A 14299-nucleotide genomic window follows, 5' to 3' on the forward strand; every position below is an offset into this window, starting at 1 on the left:
TTCTTGTCTGCACCGCGTGCGTGCCGGACTCCGCGGGGCCGGGTGCGGGTGGAAGCGAAGCGAGGCAGGGCAGGTGCTGGCACCGGGGCGCACCTGTGCCTGCGCGCGCGTGCCGTCCAGCAGGGGGCGGCCCGCGCCGGTCCCCGAGCTCCGCTCTGAGTGCCCCGCCCCCGGCCGGGAGGCCCAGGTGGCAGCGGGGGCGCGGGAGGGCGCGTCGGGCCGGGCACCGGCAGGGCTCAGAGGCGCGGCGGCGCACGGGCAGTCCGCTCTGACGCGCGCGAGTCCTCCCTCCTTGCCGGCCCTCGCCTCCTCCCCACACCTGGGCGGGGAGCGGCGTCGCGCTGCCTCCTCCCCCGGCGCTCGCAACTCCTGTCCGGCCGCAGCTGCGCCGCGGCCGCGGGAGTAAAGGTCGCGTCGCCGGGAGCTAGCCGGCGCTGTGCCTCCGGGAAGCCGGCGGGGCAGGTCGGAGAAGAGCTAGAAGATCGAGAAACTCCAGGCCAGCCCGGGAACATGGCGCCAGGCGGGCTGGCCGCGGACTGAGAGCCGCGGTGCAGCGGGGAGCCGGGGCTCGAGCCCCGCCCGGCCCGGGCCATGTCGGTGGGCGAGCTCTACAGCCAGGTGAGCGCAGCCGCGGGAGAGGCGCCGCGGGGCCGGGGCGGAGCGCTCAGGGCCACCTGGCACTCAGGGTCGCCTTCTCCCTCGGCTACTGGAGGCGGGAGGTGACGGGAGACCCCTCCTGGTGTCCCCCGCGTCTCCGTCCTCGGCGTCCCTAACTTCTGTTGGCGGAGAAAGTTTGGCGGTTCCGGGAACGCCCGCACCGACCGGCCGCCCTGCTCCTGGAGATTCCGCAGCGCCACGGCTCAGCCCCAAGCCGGTGCTGTCGCCCCCTCCCCGCCGCGCCCCTCACTTTGGTTGCCCGGGCTCGGTTCCAGCTGAGTTCCCCGAACCGCAGGGGCGACTCTGCCAGCTCTGAGCGCCGTGCTCGGGACGGTCCCCCGCGGTGGACCCCGCCCCAGGGGCCTGCGGCTCCGGCTCTCGAGGGTTCGCCTCCGAGGCGTCCTTTCCTCACGCATACCCACAACAGGGAACCCTGGACTTGAGAGAGGTGGGGGTTCTGGACTTGGTGGAGAGGGAGGAGACTTAACCTTGCGTGAGGGCGCGGCAGCTGGATGGTGTGGGGGTAAGCGATGGGTAGAGGGGTGCTCCGTTATCTCCGGAGACCAGGGAAGAGCATTGTGAATTTGCTGGGGATGGGTATTTTGACGCGGCCCCTCTGGTACCGAGAGGGCTTCAGTGACTGCGGGGAAGGGGGTTGGAGTAAAGCCGAACCGGGAGCAGGGTGTGAGTTTCAGGATGCCTTCAAGGTCAGAAGGGATGTGCGAGGCTGGGTGCTCCGAATAGGGAACAGGTGCAGCCTGGGCGGAGACGCCCGCGTTCCGCGGCAGTTGCTGTGGTTAAAGTTAGGGACGAGCCACCGCTTCCAGGGGAGCTGGAGGCAGCGCTGCAGCCGTCCGGGACCCCTCAAGTTTCACCCTGGAGTCAGGAGTGAGATGGGTAAAGGCCTTTTCTTCACATGTGCCCTTTAAGAAAACAAGTTTTGGATAGTCCAATGCCTGGTTTTCCTGTTCATCTTCTTGGGTGGCCAAAACACGTTTGACAGTGCCTGTGCACACACCTCCGTGCAGAGTTGTGTGTGCGTGTGCGATTCCCGGGACACCTGCCCGGGCCAACAGGTCTGGGCTGGGTAGGAACAGTCACTTCTGCGTCCTTAAAATGGAGATCACTCGCGGCTGTCCAGCACATGTGGGGGAGCCCTACGGCTCCGTGGGGTGGCAACCCTTCTAAGTTTGAGGAATATTAAACTCTCGCCTTCCTCTTGGAGGGGAGCAGGGCCGGCATGGGTTCACACTTATGAAGGTGGCCGCGGAGGCTGTCACCTGGCTGGGGGTGGGAACGCAACAGCCTCAGATACTACTCCTAGCCCACCAGGGACCACCTGTGCAGCAATCAGGGATGGGCGACGGCCTCTGGGGGAGGAGGGGAGGAGGCGGGAGCCAGGGCGTGAACTCTGTGGCAGTCCTAGCCTTGGAATGGCCTCTTAGCTGTGGAGGTATTGGGGAGGATCCCTAAAAGCTCAGCTTTCAGTTTTTTCCCTGAAGCCGGTTAGATTTTCAGGAGCTGGGACTGAAGGCTAGAAGTCAGTGAGGCAGGGGAAAAATCTGATTTGGAGTGCTCAAAGAGCCGAAGCTTTGTTACATTAAAGGGCATGGAGATGCAAGTTGTACTCCTAAGTAAAAGGAGTGACTCAACTGAATGTACCTCCAATGTGTCAAAGTCCTTTGTCAGGCAATATTGAATTGCTGTTATTATATGAGGGGGAGAGTTTGTGGGGGAAAATGGAGTTAAAAGATTAAAAATATAAACTTTATTTCTCAACGCAATTTCTGTCAAGTTCAAGACACTTTTGAAAGTTATACCAGCCACCTAGTTCGTCCCTAAAGAACCGAGGGTCCTGGGAATTTAACCATGTCAATGCAGTCTCTTTTACATTATTAACTGGAAAAGATGCAGGTCATTGTCTTCAAGATCAAGACACAAAGTCAGAAGGAGCCAAATCAGGACTGTGAGGTGGACGCCTAATAGTTTTCCATAGAAACTCTTGCAAAATTGCTCTTCTTTGAGAGGAATGAGGAGCATTGTTGTGGCAGAAAATGACTTTTCTGGTGAAGTTTCCTTGGTGTTTTTCTGCTAAAGCTTTGGCTTCCTCAAGACACTTGTAATAAGCAGATGTCATCATCATTTGGCCTTCTAGAAAGTCAAGCAAAATGGCTTGAGCAGTCCCCCAAAATCCTGCTATGATCTCTGCTCTGAATCAGTCCACCTTTGCTGTGACTGGACCTCTTTCACCTCTTGGAAGTCTTTGCTTTGATTGGGCTTTGTCTTCAGGATTGTACTGGGAGAGCCACATTTCATCCCCTGTTACAATTCAAAGAAATGCTTCAGAGTCTTGATCCCACTTGTTTGGAATTTCCATCCAAAGCTCTGCTCTTGTCTGCAGTTGATCTGGGTGCAGCAGTTTTGGTATCCATCAAGTGGGAACTTTGCTCAACTTTATTTTCGGTCAGAGTCATGTAAGCCAAACCAATTGAGATGTCTGTGGTGTCGGCTGTTGTTTCTACCATTAATTGTCAGCCCTCTTCAATTAGGGAACAGATAAGATACTTTTTTTTCCCCCACAAATGGATGTGGATGGTCTGGTGCAGGCTTCATCTTCAACATTGCTTTGTCCCTTCTTCAAATGAGTTACCCACTTATAAACTGACTTCTTTGGGGGCATTGTCCCCATCAACTTCATAAAGTAATGATTTCACAATTCTTCTCTCCATGCTTTGTCATAAATTTGATGTTTGGTCTTGCTTCAATTTTAGTAGAATTCATGTTGCCCTGATAGGGGCTTCTTTTCAAACTGATGACTTACCTTTCTTAGTGCCTCAAACTAGACCCTGTTCTAGATCCCATTCATGCTTGTTATAACAAGTATAAAACTATGCGTTTGCTTTGGTGCAGAAAACTCTGAAATCCATGTGAATTTTTTTCATGATAGGCATATTCCGTGATCTTGAATAGTGCTCATATGAGGCTGATGGACAATTGAATAAACCCTTAATCTTCGGAGCCCTAGTTTTGAAAAACAAGAATTAGTATCGGATTGCTTTTAAAGACAACACTTGTAGGAGAAAACATTCAATTTCATTTTTAGTTAGAAATGAATACATTGCATGTTAATTCTTAGGAATGACGAAGTAGTGGGAGTCTGAACTTGGGTTTCAGTTTACTTTTTCTCAGGTTATGGAGATAAGTACAAATCTGGTGTCACCAGAGAAAGCTCTTGGATAAAAGACACTTAAAAAGTAGCTTCATTGGTGTGAGGGGTTGGCATAATTAATCTCAAACAAATATTAGGATTCTTCCCTAAGGGCTGCTGGACTGCACCTTGCTCTGTTAACTCTGTTAATGGGTTTCCAGTTCTTAATCATTTCGGGTCTTGATTCTGAAATTAAGGAGATTTTCTGGGACCTAAGATGGTAGCTTCTAGATTTGTTTTGAGCAGTTGTTATTCTTCCTGGAAATTAATGCACTTGTGCTTTGCTATGAGAAGCAGTTGCATAGTTGCCTAACCATGGTCTCCCCACTTGCCAAGCTGGCTTCTCATTGTGCATGTGAATCATAAGTTACACACGGAAGTCATGCCTGCTACTCAGATTCACTTTGTTTCTTGGAGATTATTCATTTTTACTGTATTATCAAAATAGCCAATGTTCCCTTTTATTTTTAACTTGCAAGTGGGCTTTTTTAATGTGACGAACACTGGAACCAGGCACACACATCAATGTGTTATGTGTGATGGAAATAATTACCTATTATGCTAACAGCACTTATACATTTTTGGGAATGGAAAATTAGAGCTCTTTGATTATACCTGTTGCTTTTGTGACAGAGTTAGAAGATGTTATTGGAATATGAAACATTTATATATTAACTTGTATTAAATAGTGTTCGGTAAGAACTTAGTGTATTTCTAGTTATCTAAGCAAAGACTCTTTTTCCCTCTATCCAATTAAATGTGTTCTTGCTCTTCTTGATCTGTTCTCTTCAACTGACAGTTTATACGTTATATGATTTTTTTAGTGGGTCGGGGGCCAAAGGGCACTTCTCTATGAACAGAGACACTCCTGTTCTCAGAACACCCAACACCTCACCTTTTAGAAATTGTTTTCTTTGTAGTGAGGTTTTTCTGGATGGAGAAAGATCATCAGTCAGTGCCAGACACTTTCAGGGTGATGTCAAAGTGAGTCAGTCTCATTCAGTCTCACATCAGATCCAAAGGTGGAGCTGATGATGGTGTCTGTTGTCACAGTGGCATGCATGTGGTCAGTGTGAGTGCCTGGCTTCCAACCCACTGGAAAAGACAATGTGAGCTTTGCTTTGCATAGGTCCAGAAAGAAGCCCGCACATGTGCAAGCATGGTGAATACCATTTCATTATGATTGCAGACAGTAGTCTGATTTTAAAGCATAAAATGTAACCTCTCCTCCTCAGGCTGAATGTAACCTCTCCTCCTCAGGCTGAACTCTTTTCTACAGAAGAGTTATTTGGGACAAAAAATTTAAATACTGCTGTTTCAAATGCCTGGATTTTCAATATGCTACTTTGATTCTAGCCAGCAGAGTGAATGAGAAATCATCAAATTGAAACTGGTGCCTTGAAACCAATTCCTTCAAATAACCTTTTTTCCTCCTTGGCTTCTAATTGATAGGTAGTATCTGAGCAGTGGGTTTTTGAGTGCTGCTGGGAGGTTACTTTGCTGGCAGACACACCCTGTGTATGGCAGCTTTGCACCCAGGAGCCTTTACTAAGGGTGCTGATTTGGGACCAATTATTTGAAAAATAGATCTTCCGTGCTTTTGGGCAGGTGTCCTTTAACTGTCCCTTACCTATACCTCAGGTAATGTAAGTTTCTCCCAAGTGTCAGTCTGAAAGCAGCAAGAGCTACCTGTTTCCTCTGTACCTGGTCACCCCTGCTGGAGGGGCTGATGATTCCTTCTTTTGCTGGTGGCTCTGAGCGATGTTCTTCTTTCCAAAAAGTAGTGACAGTGTTAAAGACACGAGGACTTGAAGAGTGTCAGCAGAAGCTGTTAGTGCTCTTCTTGTTTCCCCCCTTTCTCCCTTCCCTGCATACTGCCTTGGTGTTAGCTCACTCCCGATAGCCAGCACCCTTCTCTTTGTCAAAGCTCCTGAGCTGTTTTGCCTGTGTGCATAGGGAACCTGGGAATTGACATCCTCTGCAAAAGGGAACAGTCCTTAACAGTCCTTAAGAGTCTTAACCAATGGCATGACATTAGTTTCCTATCCCCTCACCTTGGGAATGGAACATCTCTAAATTATGGCCCATGCTGTTTTCAGTTTCTTTGTACAGTTGAGCTAAAGTTACCATGTTTGGGATTTTCCTTAATATCACATGTTTACTTGACTTCCTTGCCTCTCTTGTCCACCTTCTCTACTCCCCTACCAGTCCTTCCTGAAAACACTGCCTTATAAGTCTCTTGAGCAGGAGTCCTCATCTCAGGATCAGGTTCTAGGAGCCCAAGTTAACCCATAACTCATGGTGGCTTAGCTGAGTGGATGTTGAGAATCTCAAGGGCTTTGGCCCCTTTAGGGTCCCAGGAAAGGCTGAAGAGAAGCATGGAGGTTGTGTGTCATGCTGTCACCTTCCTTCTGAACCTCATTCTCTGTCTTGCATGTGGTTTTTTCTTCTCCCATCCCTAGTTCCAACTCCATTGATCCTCCGCTCCCCTTTTTCAGCTGGGCCTGTAAGCCCAGTGGATCCTGCTTGACCCTGTTGGTGATCATCAGAATTTTGAAGTTTGTACTTGCGACTTGTGGATGTGGTGTATTCCAACGACCTGTAACCTGTACTCATTGAGCAGGCTCTTGCCCTGCCTTCCTTTGTTGATAAGTTTTTTGTTTTTTTTAAGACAGAGTCTCGCTCAGTCACTAGAGTGCAGTGGCATGATCTCAGCTCACTGCAACCTCCACCTCCTGGGTTCAAGTGATTCTCCTGCCTCAACCTCCCGAGTAGCTGGGACTACAGGTGCGTGCCACCACACCCGGCTAATTTTTGTATTTTTAGTAGAGACAGGGTTTCACCATGTTGGCCAGGATGGTCTCCATCTCTTGGCCTCGTGATCTGCCCGCCTCAGCCTTGTTGATAGATTTTATGTGATGCCTTATCTAAGTAGGCTGAGATTCTGGAGAACAGAGGCCATAGCAGACATTTTTAGGAGCCTCCAGTGTGTTTGATGACAAAAGCTAAATACACAAAGTACACTAACAATACAGGATTATCTTTGTGTCATTAGAGGAGTGCACATACTCCTCTACAAGTTACAGGCATTTTGTAGAGGTTACAGACACTTTGTAGAACTGTTGGTCTGGTTGGGCTACAGTATTGGGGGAAAGGCATCCTTTAAGGTGTAGTGGGACGTGATTGGGGCCTAAAGAATGAATAGAATTTGAAATGCATGAGGAGGCTGTGAAGAGAAGGATGATGCTCTCAGGAGGAGGCGGGAGAGTGAGTTCAAACATAGGGACAGGCATGAGCTATATGTGTTTGGGGATAATTATAGCACTATTTTTAACTATTTTGAAATAATTATAGACTTACAGAAACATTATGAAAGTAGCACAGTTTCTATGTTTTCCCAGATTGCTCTAGTGTTAACATGTCATATAACCATAGTGCAATTATTGAAACCAGGAAGTTAACATTTCTGTAATACTACTAACTGGTCTACAGAGCTCACCGGAATTTTACCACATTTTTCACTAATGTTCTTTTTCTGGGGCAGGATCCTCTCTAGGATTCCACACTGCCTTGAAGGTTGTAGCTCCCCGCCCCCCTCTATTTAGTGACAGTTGCTCAGTTTTTTGTCTTTTGTGACCTTGATACTTGAAGAGCATTTGTCAAGCCAGGCACAGTCACTCACACCTGTAATCCTAGCACTTTGGGAGGCCAAGATGGGAGGATCCTTTAAGCCCAGGAGTTTGAGACCAGCCTGGACAATATAGCGAGACCTTGTCTCTACAAAAAATAGAAAAAAATTAGCTGGATGTGATGACATGCACCTGTGGTCCTAGCTACTCTGCAGGCTGAGGTGGAAGGATTGCTTGAGCCTGGGAGTTGAGGTAGCAGTGAGCTGTGATTGTGCTACTGCACTCCAGCCTGGGTGACAGAGTGAGACCCTGTCCCCCCCAAAAAAACATTTCTCAATAATTTTATAGAATGATTTTTGATTTGTCTGATTGTCTTATGCTTACATGGAGGTTGTGAATTTGGAGCAAGAACACATCAGAAATTCTGTGCCTTCCTCATTGCATTGCCTCAGGAGACAGGTGATATCAATGTGTTTTGTTACTGATGGATCACTCTGATTCCTTGGTTACGCTGATGCCTGTCAGTTTCCTTTTATTGAAGAATGGAATTTAGAAATGAAGATCTGGATGCTAGGTGTACTCATTACTACTTTTTGTAGTTACGTAGAGATTAGAGACTAGAACTCAATAAATGTTTTATTAAGGGCAAGGGAAGTAGAAGAGTCAACTATGAACTTGAAATGTCCACCTTGAGTGTGGACAGAAGCTAGGTTGGAACAGGGATAATTCTGGATCTTTGACATGTTGGGTTTGGAATGAAAATGGTTTGTCTAAGTGAAAGCATTTATTTACATTTGGAGATTTACGAATGAGCTTAGAGGAGAAATGTCAGGATCTGGGGTTTTTGCAAATGATGCCTGGGATTTACTTTTCTTTAATGAAGAAATGCAGTTGTCTGATAACATGGTGTTAATAAGGGTAAGAACAGGAGCTTGGTATGGGCATTTCCAAGGCCTTTGTGACTATGATCTTAACATGGACCACCCTGGATATTGTGGAACTCTCAGCTCTGACACATTGGAACAGATACTTTCTTTTTATTTTATTTTACTTTTTTTTTTTATTATACTTTAAGTTCTAGGGTACATGTGCACAACATGCAGGTTTGTTACATATGTATACACGTGCCATGTTGGTGTGCCGCACCCATTAACTCGTCATTTATATTAGGTATATCTCCTAATGCTGTCCCTCACCTCTCCCTCCAGCCCATGACAGGCCCTGGTGTGTGATGTTCCCCTTACTGTGTCAGAGTGTTCTCATTATTCAATTCCCACCTATGAGTGAGAACATGTGGTGTTTGGTTTTCTGTTCTTGCAATAGTTTGCTGAGAATGTTGGTTTCCAGCTTCATCCATGTCCCTACAAAGGACATGAACTCATCCCTTTTTTATGGCTGCATAGTATTCCATGATGTATATGTGCCATTTTCTTAATTCAGTCTATCATTGATGGACATTTGGGTTGGTTCCAACTCTTTGCTATTGTGAATAGTGCCGCAATAAACATACGTGTGCATGTGTCTTTATAGCAGCATGATTTATAATCCTTTGGGTATATACCCAGTAATGGGATGGCTGGGTCAAATGGTATTTCTAGTTCTAGATCCTTGAGGAATCGCCACACTGTCTTCCACAATGGTTGAACTACTTTACAGTCCCACCAACAGTGTAAAAGTGTTCCTATTTCTCCACATCCTCTCCAGCACCTGTTGTTTCCTGATTTTTTAATGATTGCCATTCTAACTGGTGTGAGATGGTATCTCATTGTGGTTTTGATTTGCATTTCTCTGGCCAGTGATGAAGAGCATTTTTTCATGTGTCTGTCGGCTACATAAATGTCTTCTTTTGAGAAGTGTCTGTTCATATCCTTCGCCCACTTTTTGATGGGGTTTTTTTTTTCTTGTAAATTTGTTTGAGTTCTTTGTAGATTCTGGATATTAACCCTTTGTCAGATGAGTAGATTGCAAAAATTTTCTCCCCTTCTGTAGGTTGCCTGTTCACTCTGGTAGTTTCTTTTGCTGTTCAGAAGCTCTTTAGTTTAATTAGATCCCATTTGCCAATTTTGGCTTTTGTTGCCATTGCTTTTGGTGTTTTAGACATGAAGCCCTTACCCATGCCTATGTCCTGAATGGTATGGCCTAGGTTTTCTTCTAGGGTTTTTATAGTCTTAGGTTGAACATTTAAGTCTTTAATCCATCTTGAATTAATTTTTGTATAAGGTGTAAGGAAGGAATCCAGTTTCAGCTTTCTACACATGGCTAGCCAATTTTCCCAGCACCATTTATTAAATAGGGAATCCTTTCCCCATTTCTTGTTTTTGTCTGGTTTGTCAAAGAACAGATACTTTCTAAGTGTTGATTTCTTTATCTGAAGAATTGGGGTGGTACCTGCACCATGGGAAGGTTACTGGAGGCTTATGATCCTAATCCATGTGAAGTGTTCGTCTAACACAGTGTTGGCAACTGTTCATCAGTTTGCTTCTCCCTCCAGTCACCATGCTGGGGGCAGTCAGCATTATGTGGCTAGGCTCTTTTTTTCCCTAACCCTTCCCTGTGGTCCTGCAGGGGTCTTGATCACAAGGGGACTTGGTGAGAGAGGAAGTAGGATTGCTATAAACACGTAACTAGGAGAGCGGTAGACAAGGCATGGTAAGAAAAGGTTCCTCCTCCCCACCACCCCTGGGGAAGGAGCAAGAGCAGTCTGAAAGGAGTTTTAAATTTAAGCTGTGCTTTCTAGTCTCTTATTATAGCTTTAAAGGAAAATTAAAAAGCATTTTTCACAATGCTGATTTTCCCTCTGTGAATACAAATGATTATTGAAACAATCCATACAATGCAGAAAAGACAAAAGCTGTGTAGTCTCATTCCCAGAAACAACTACTCTTGACCACTTAGGCATGTTCTCTGGACCTCCGTTGTCCAATAGGGTAACTGCATGTGGCTGCTGAGCACTTGAGATGAGCCTGGCCCAGGCTGGGATGAGCTGGAAGCGTGCAGTACTGTACACACTGGGTTTCCAAGACTTAGAACAATGTATGCGAAATATCCTTCATACTTCTTATATTGGTTATGTGTTGAAGTGATTGTTATTTGTATATCGGCTAAAATATTATATTCAATTCACCTTTTAAAGGTGGTTGTTAGAAAATTTAAAGTAGCACAGGTGGCTCACAGTTGTGGTTTGCATTCTGTTTCTCTTGGGCATTGCTGCTTTAGACTTAGGCACGATATGTACTCAAAACAAACGGGATCGTGCCATGTCTCTTACTCTAAATCTTAATCTATGGCTATCTTTTCCTGTAGCATATAAAGGCAATATTGCCATTTTTAATGGCTGCATGATAAGGCAGCATATGGATATACTGTAATGTTTTCTTAAAAATATACATTTTTTAAATTGCCAAGGTCTGGTGCCACATACTGTAATGTGTTTAACCATTCCCATGCTGATGAACGTTTAGGTTGGTTCCCATTATTTTCCTTTTTTTTTTTTTTGTTGACAGTAATAATTGCACAAATTTATGGGGTTCAAGTGATTTTTTTTTCATTACATGTATACAATGTATAATGATCAAATCAGGGCAATTAGGTTATCCACTGCCTCAAACATTTATCATTTCTTTGCATTAGAAACATTCAAGATCCTATCTTCTAGCTTTTTTGAACATACCAAAATATTGTTTATCTTTTCATACTGTGAAAAATATTGCACAGTGTTCTTGTAACCTCATTTATTTTCTTAGAATAAATTCCTAGAGATGGAATTGCTGGCATGCACATTTACAGTCTTCGTTGATATGGCTAATAGCCACCAGAAGAGAACCAGTCTGTTTCTTCACCACTCTAAGTTCGGGTCATTGTTCTTTGTCTCTCTCTCTTTTTTTTTTTTTTTTTTTTTTTTTTTTACCCTTATTCATACTAAATGTTTTACACATGTTTTAAAGTTGACTTTCATTTGAGGGATGAGCCTCTGTTCATATGCTTGGTATTTATGTGTTATTTTCCTTATATTTCCTGTTCGTATTAACTGGCATTGTTTATAACTGTTTTTGCTCATTTAAATGACTACTCTATATTTTTATTTTTTTGAGACAGGGTCTCACTCTGTCACCCAGGCTGGAGTGTGTGTGGTGGTGCAATCATGGCTCACTACAGCCTCAACCTCCTAGGCTCAAGCAATCCTCCCACCTCAGCCTCCCAAATAGCTGGGAACAGACATGTGACACCATGCCCAGCTAACTTAATTTTTTTTTTTTTTTTTTAGAGATAGGGTCTCATCATGTTGCTTAGGCTGGTCTTTGAACTCCTGGCCTCAAGTGATCCTCCCACCTCAGCCTCCCAAAGTGCTGGGATTGTAGGCATGAGTCACAGTACCCAGTCCACTCTATATTTTGAGATAGGAAAACATGGAAACCACAATATTCAGGATACAATATATACATTTAAAAAATAAAGCACCTTGGCATGTATTTTCCCCTTCATTTGTTCTGAGCGTATGTGTTTTGAACCCTCTAGTTGGAAAACTACTGGTTATGGAGCGCTTTGTGCCAGGTCGCTTCTCAGCACTATGTGTTAGCTCAGTTAACAATAACACAGGCTTATGTGACTTTCCCAAAGCTGCCTGGCTTGAGGGCCCAGCTTCTGACCACTGTGTTCTACTTCCTTCCATGAGGTATCTGTCCCATTTATGGTGAATCAGAACATCATTTGGATATAAGGGACCCTAATATAGAGGGTCCTTTCTACCTAGCACTGCCCTGCAACTCTCCCTGCCCCAGCAACAGAAAACCCACCAAGATGAGAGAAGGATGGAGTCCCTGTGCAGAAAGAATGGCAGGGGGTCTCATCCTGCTTGTGTTCTCTTGCCACTGCCACCACCACCACACCCAGCCCCATGTGTGTCCTGGTGCTTCTTAAAACTCTGTCCCTAATGTAGGCAGACCCCCTGCTTTTGGCTTTCCTTAGACCATGTAGTCCTAAAAGAGATCCACATCTTCGAAAAGGCGCAAAGTGTAACAAAGTATACTGTCTTAGTCCATTCTGTGTTGCTGTAACAGCATACCCCAGACTAGTTAATTTATTTTAAAAAGGTTTATTTAGCTCACAGTTCTGTCGGCTGAGAAGTTCAAGGGCATTGCCCTGGCTTCTGGCAAGGGCTGTTGTGATGTTATAACTTGGTGGAGAATGTCAAAGCAGAAGCAGACATGTGCAAAAAGACAAAATCTGAGCGGCATCCTGGCTTTATAACAACTCACTGTTGTGGGAATAAATCCATTCCCAGGAGAACGAATCCAGTCTCACTATAGTGAGAACTCATTACCATGAGAACAGCATCATACCATTCATGAGGGATCCACCCCTATAACCCAAACACATCCCACTAGGCCCCACCTCCCAACACCGCCACATTGGGGATCAAATTTCAACATGAGCTTTTTTTTTTTTTGAGACGGAGTCTCGCTCTGTCGCCCAGGCTGGAGTGCAGTGGCCGGATCTCAGCTCACTGCAAGCTCCGCCTCCCGGGTTTACGCCATTCTCCTGCCTCAGCCTCCCGAGTAGCTGGGACTACAGGCACCCGCCACCTCGCCGGCTAGTTTTTTATATTTTTTAGTAGAGACGGGGTTTCACCGGGTTAGCCAGGATGATCTCGATCTCCTGACCTTGTGATCCGCCCGTCTCGGCCTCCCAAAGTGCTGGGATTACAGGCTTGAGCCACCGCGCCCGGCCTCAACATGAGCTTTGAGGACAAATGAATCGCATCTAAACCACAGCATACTTGAAATTCAGGAAGCTTAAAATTAGGTATTTCTGATCTAAAACTAACCATCCTTTCATTCTCAGGGCCTTGGTCCACTTTTCCTGGCTCCATCTCCCCCTTAACATCCTCCAATGAAAAGCCGCCTCCTTCCTACCATGCTTGACATTTAGTAGGCATTTTGCTCTCTGTCTGGGCCATGCCCTGAGATTACTGGAAACCTTTCTGCATCTTGTTCAGTCAAAGATCTTTGCCTTTTATGGGTGTGCCCTGCCCTCCGGAAATTGGTGTCTGATGGAAGATGAGTTTGCCTTCCTCACTCAGGTTGTCTGCTCTGGCCATCTTGGACAGATCCCTTCATGATCTGAGGAGAGTGCCTTGTAGTGGTATATCCAGGACCCAATTCATTCCCTGTTACCGTGTTAAGTGCTTATCAGGGAGTTTGTTAAGGCACTTCAGAAACATCCTCCAATTGAGCATTTTAAGTTTGACCCAGGAGGAAGTCCTCAAGTTTTCCGGACCCAGGCATGGATGGGCTCCACTGATCTCACTAATTTGCCTGTGAGAATGAGCAAGCTTATACATATGAGCTCACATTAATGGCTCATAATGCTCCTCTTAAAACTTACCGGCTCATGAATCATCACCCTCCCTTGAACAATTCTAATAGTGACACAGACTCTACAGCTTTTCTCTTCTTTGCTGAAGTTTGGGGAGGAATGGGGAGGCCCATCCTGAAAAGTTAATGACTTTCCCAGACAGCTTTTGCCATTATAAAACTCAAACATGCTGTGACACGAAATCCTGAGAGGAAGGAGAACATCCAGGTGCCTTCTGTATGGAATTAAAAGACTTCTGTCTTCAGGACTAAGAAGCTTAAGTCCCTTGCTTAGGAGACCAGCCTCCATGATTAAAAAATACCAGACAATAAAATGCCATTTTTGTTCATACTGTGACCTGGATATTGTGTATCTTAGAAGGTGAAAGGGTAAAATATTTGGACCAGTAAGTTGTCCTGTATTTTATTATCTATTTCATGTGTCTTGGCCA

The 14299-nt window shown here is 45.6% G+C and overlaps 1 protein-coding gene across 1 annotated transcript in view; it reads left to right on the forward strand.

Moving 5' to 3' along the window:
- The first annotated feature begins 218 nt into the window (after positions 1–218).
- MYO5B (myosin VB) overlaps positions 219–14299 on the forward strand; it is a 401963-nt gene continuing 387882 nt past the window's right edge. The window contains exon 1 of the mRNA XM_033177765.1: positions 219–618. Coding sequence (XP_033033656.1) covers positions 592–618 — 27 coding nt within the window. The 5' untranslated portion in view covers positions 219–591. The remainder of the gene's footprint in view (positions 619–14299) is intronic.

The sequence above is a fragment of the Trachypithecus francoisi genome, unplaced genomic scaffold, assembly GCF_009764315.1.
Source record: "Trachypithecus francoisi isolate TF-2019V2 unplaced genomic scaffold, Tfra_2.0 Lachesis_group19, whole genome shotgun sequence".
NCBI classification, from domain to species: domain Eukaryota; kingdom Metazoa; phylum Chordata; class Mammalia; order Primates; family Cercopithecidae; genus Trachypithecus; species Trachypithecus francoisi.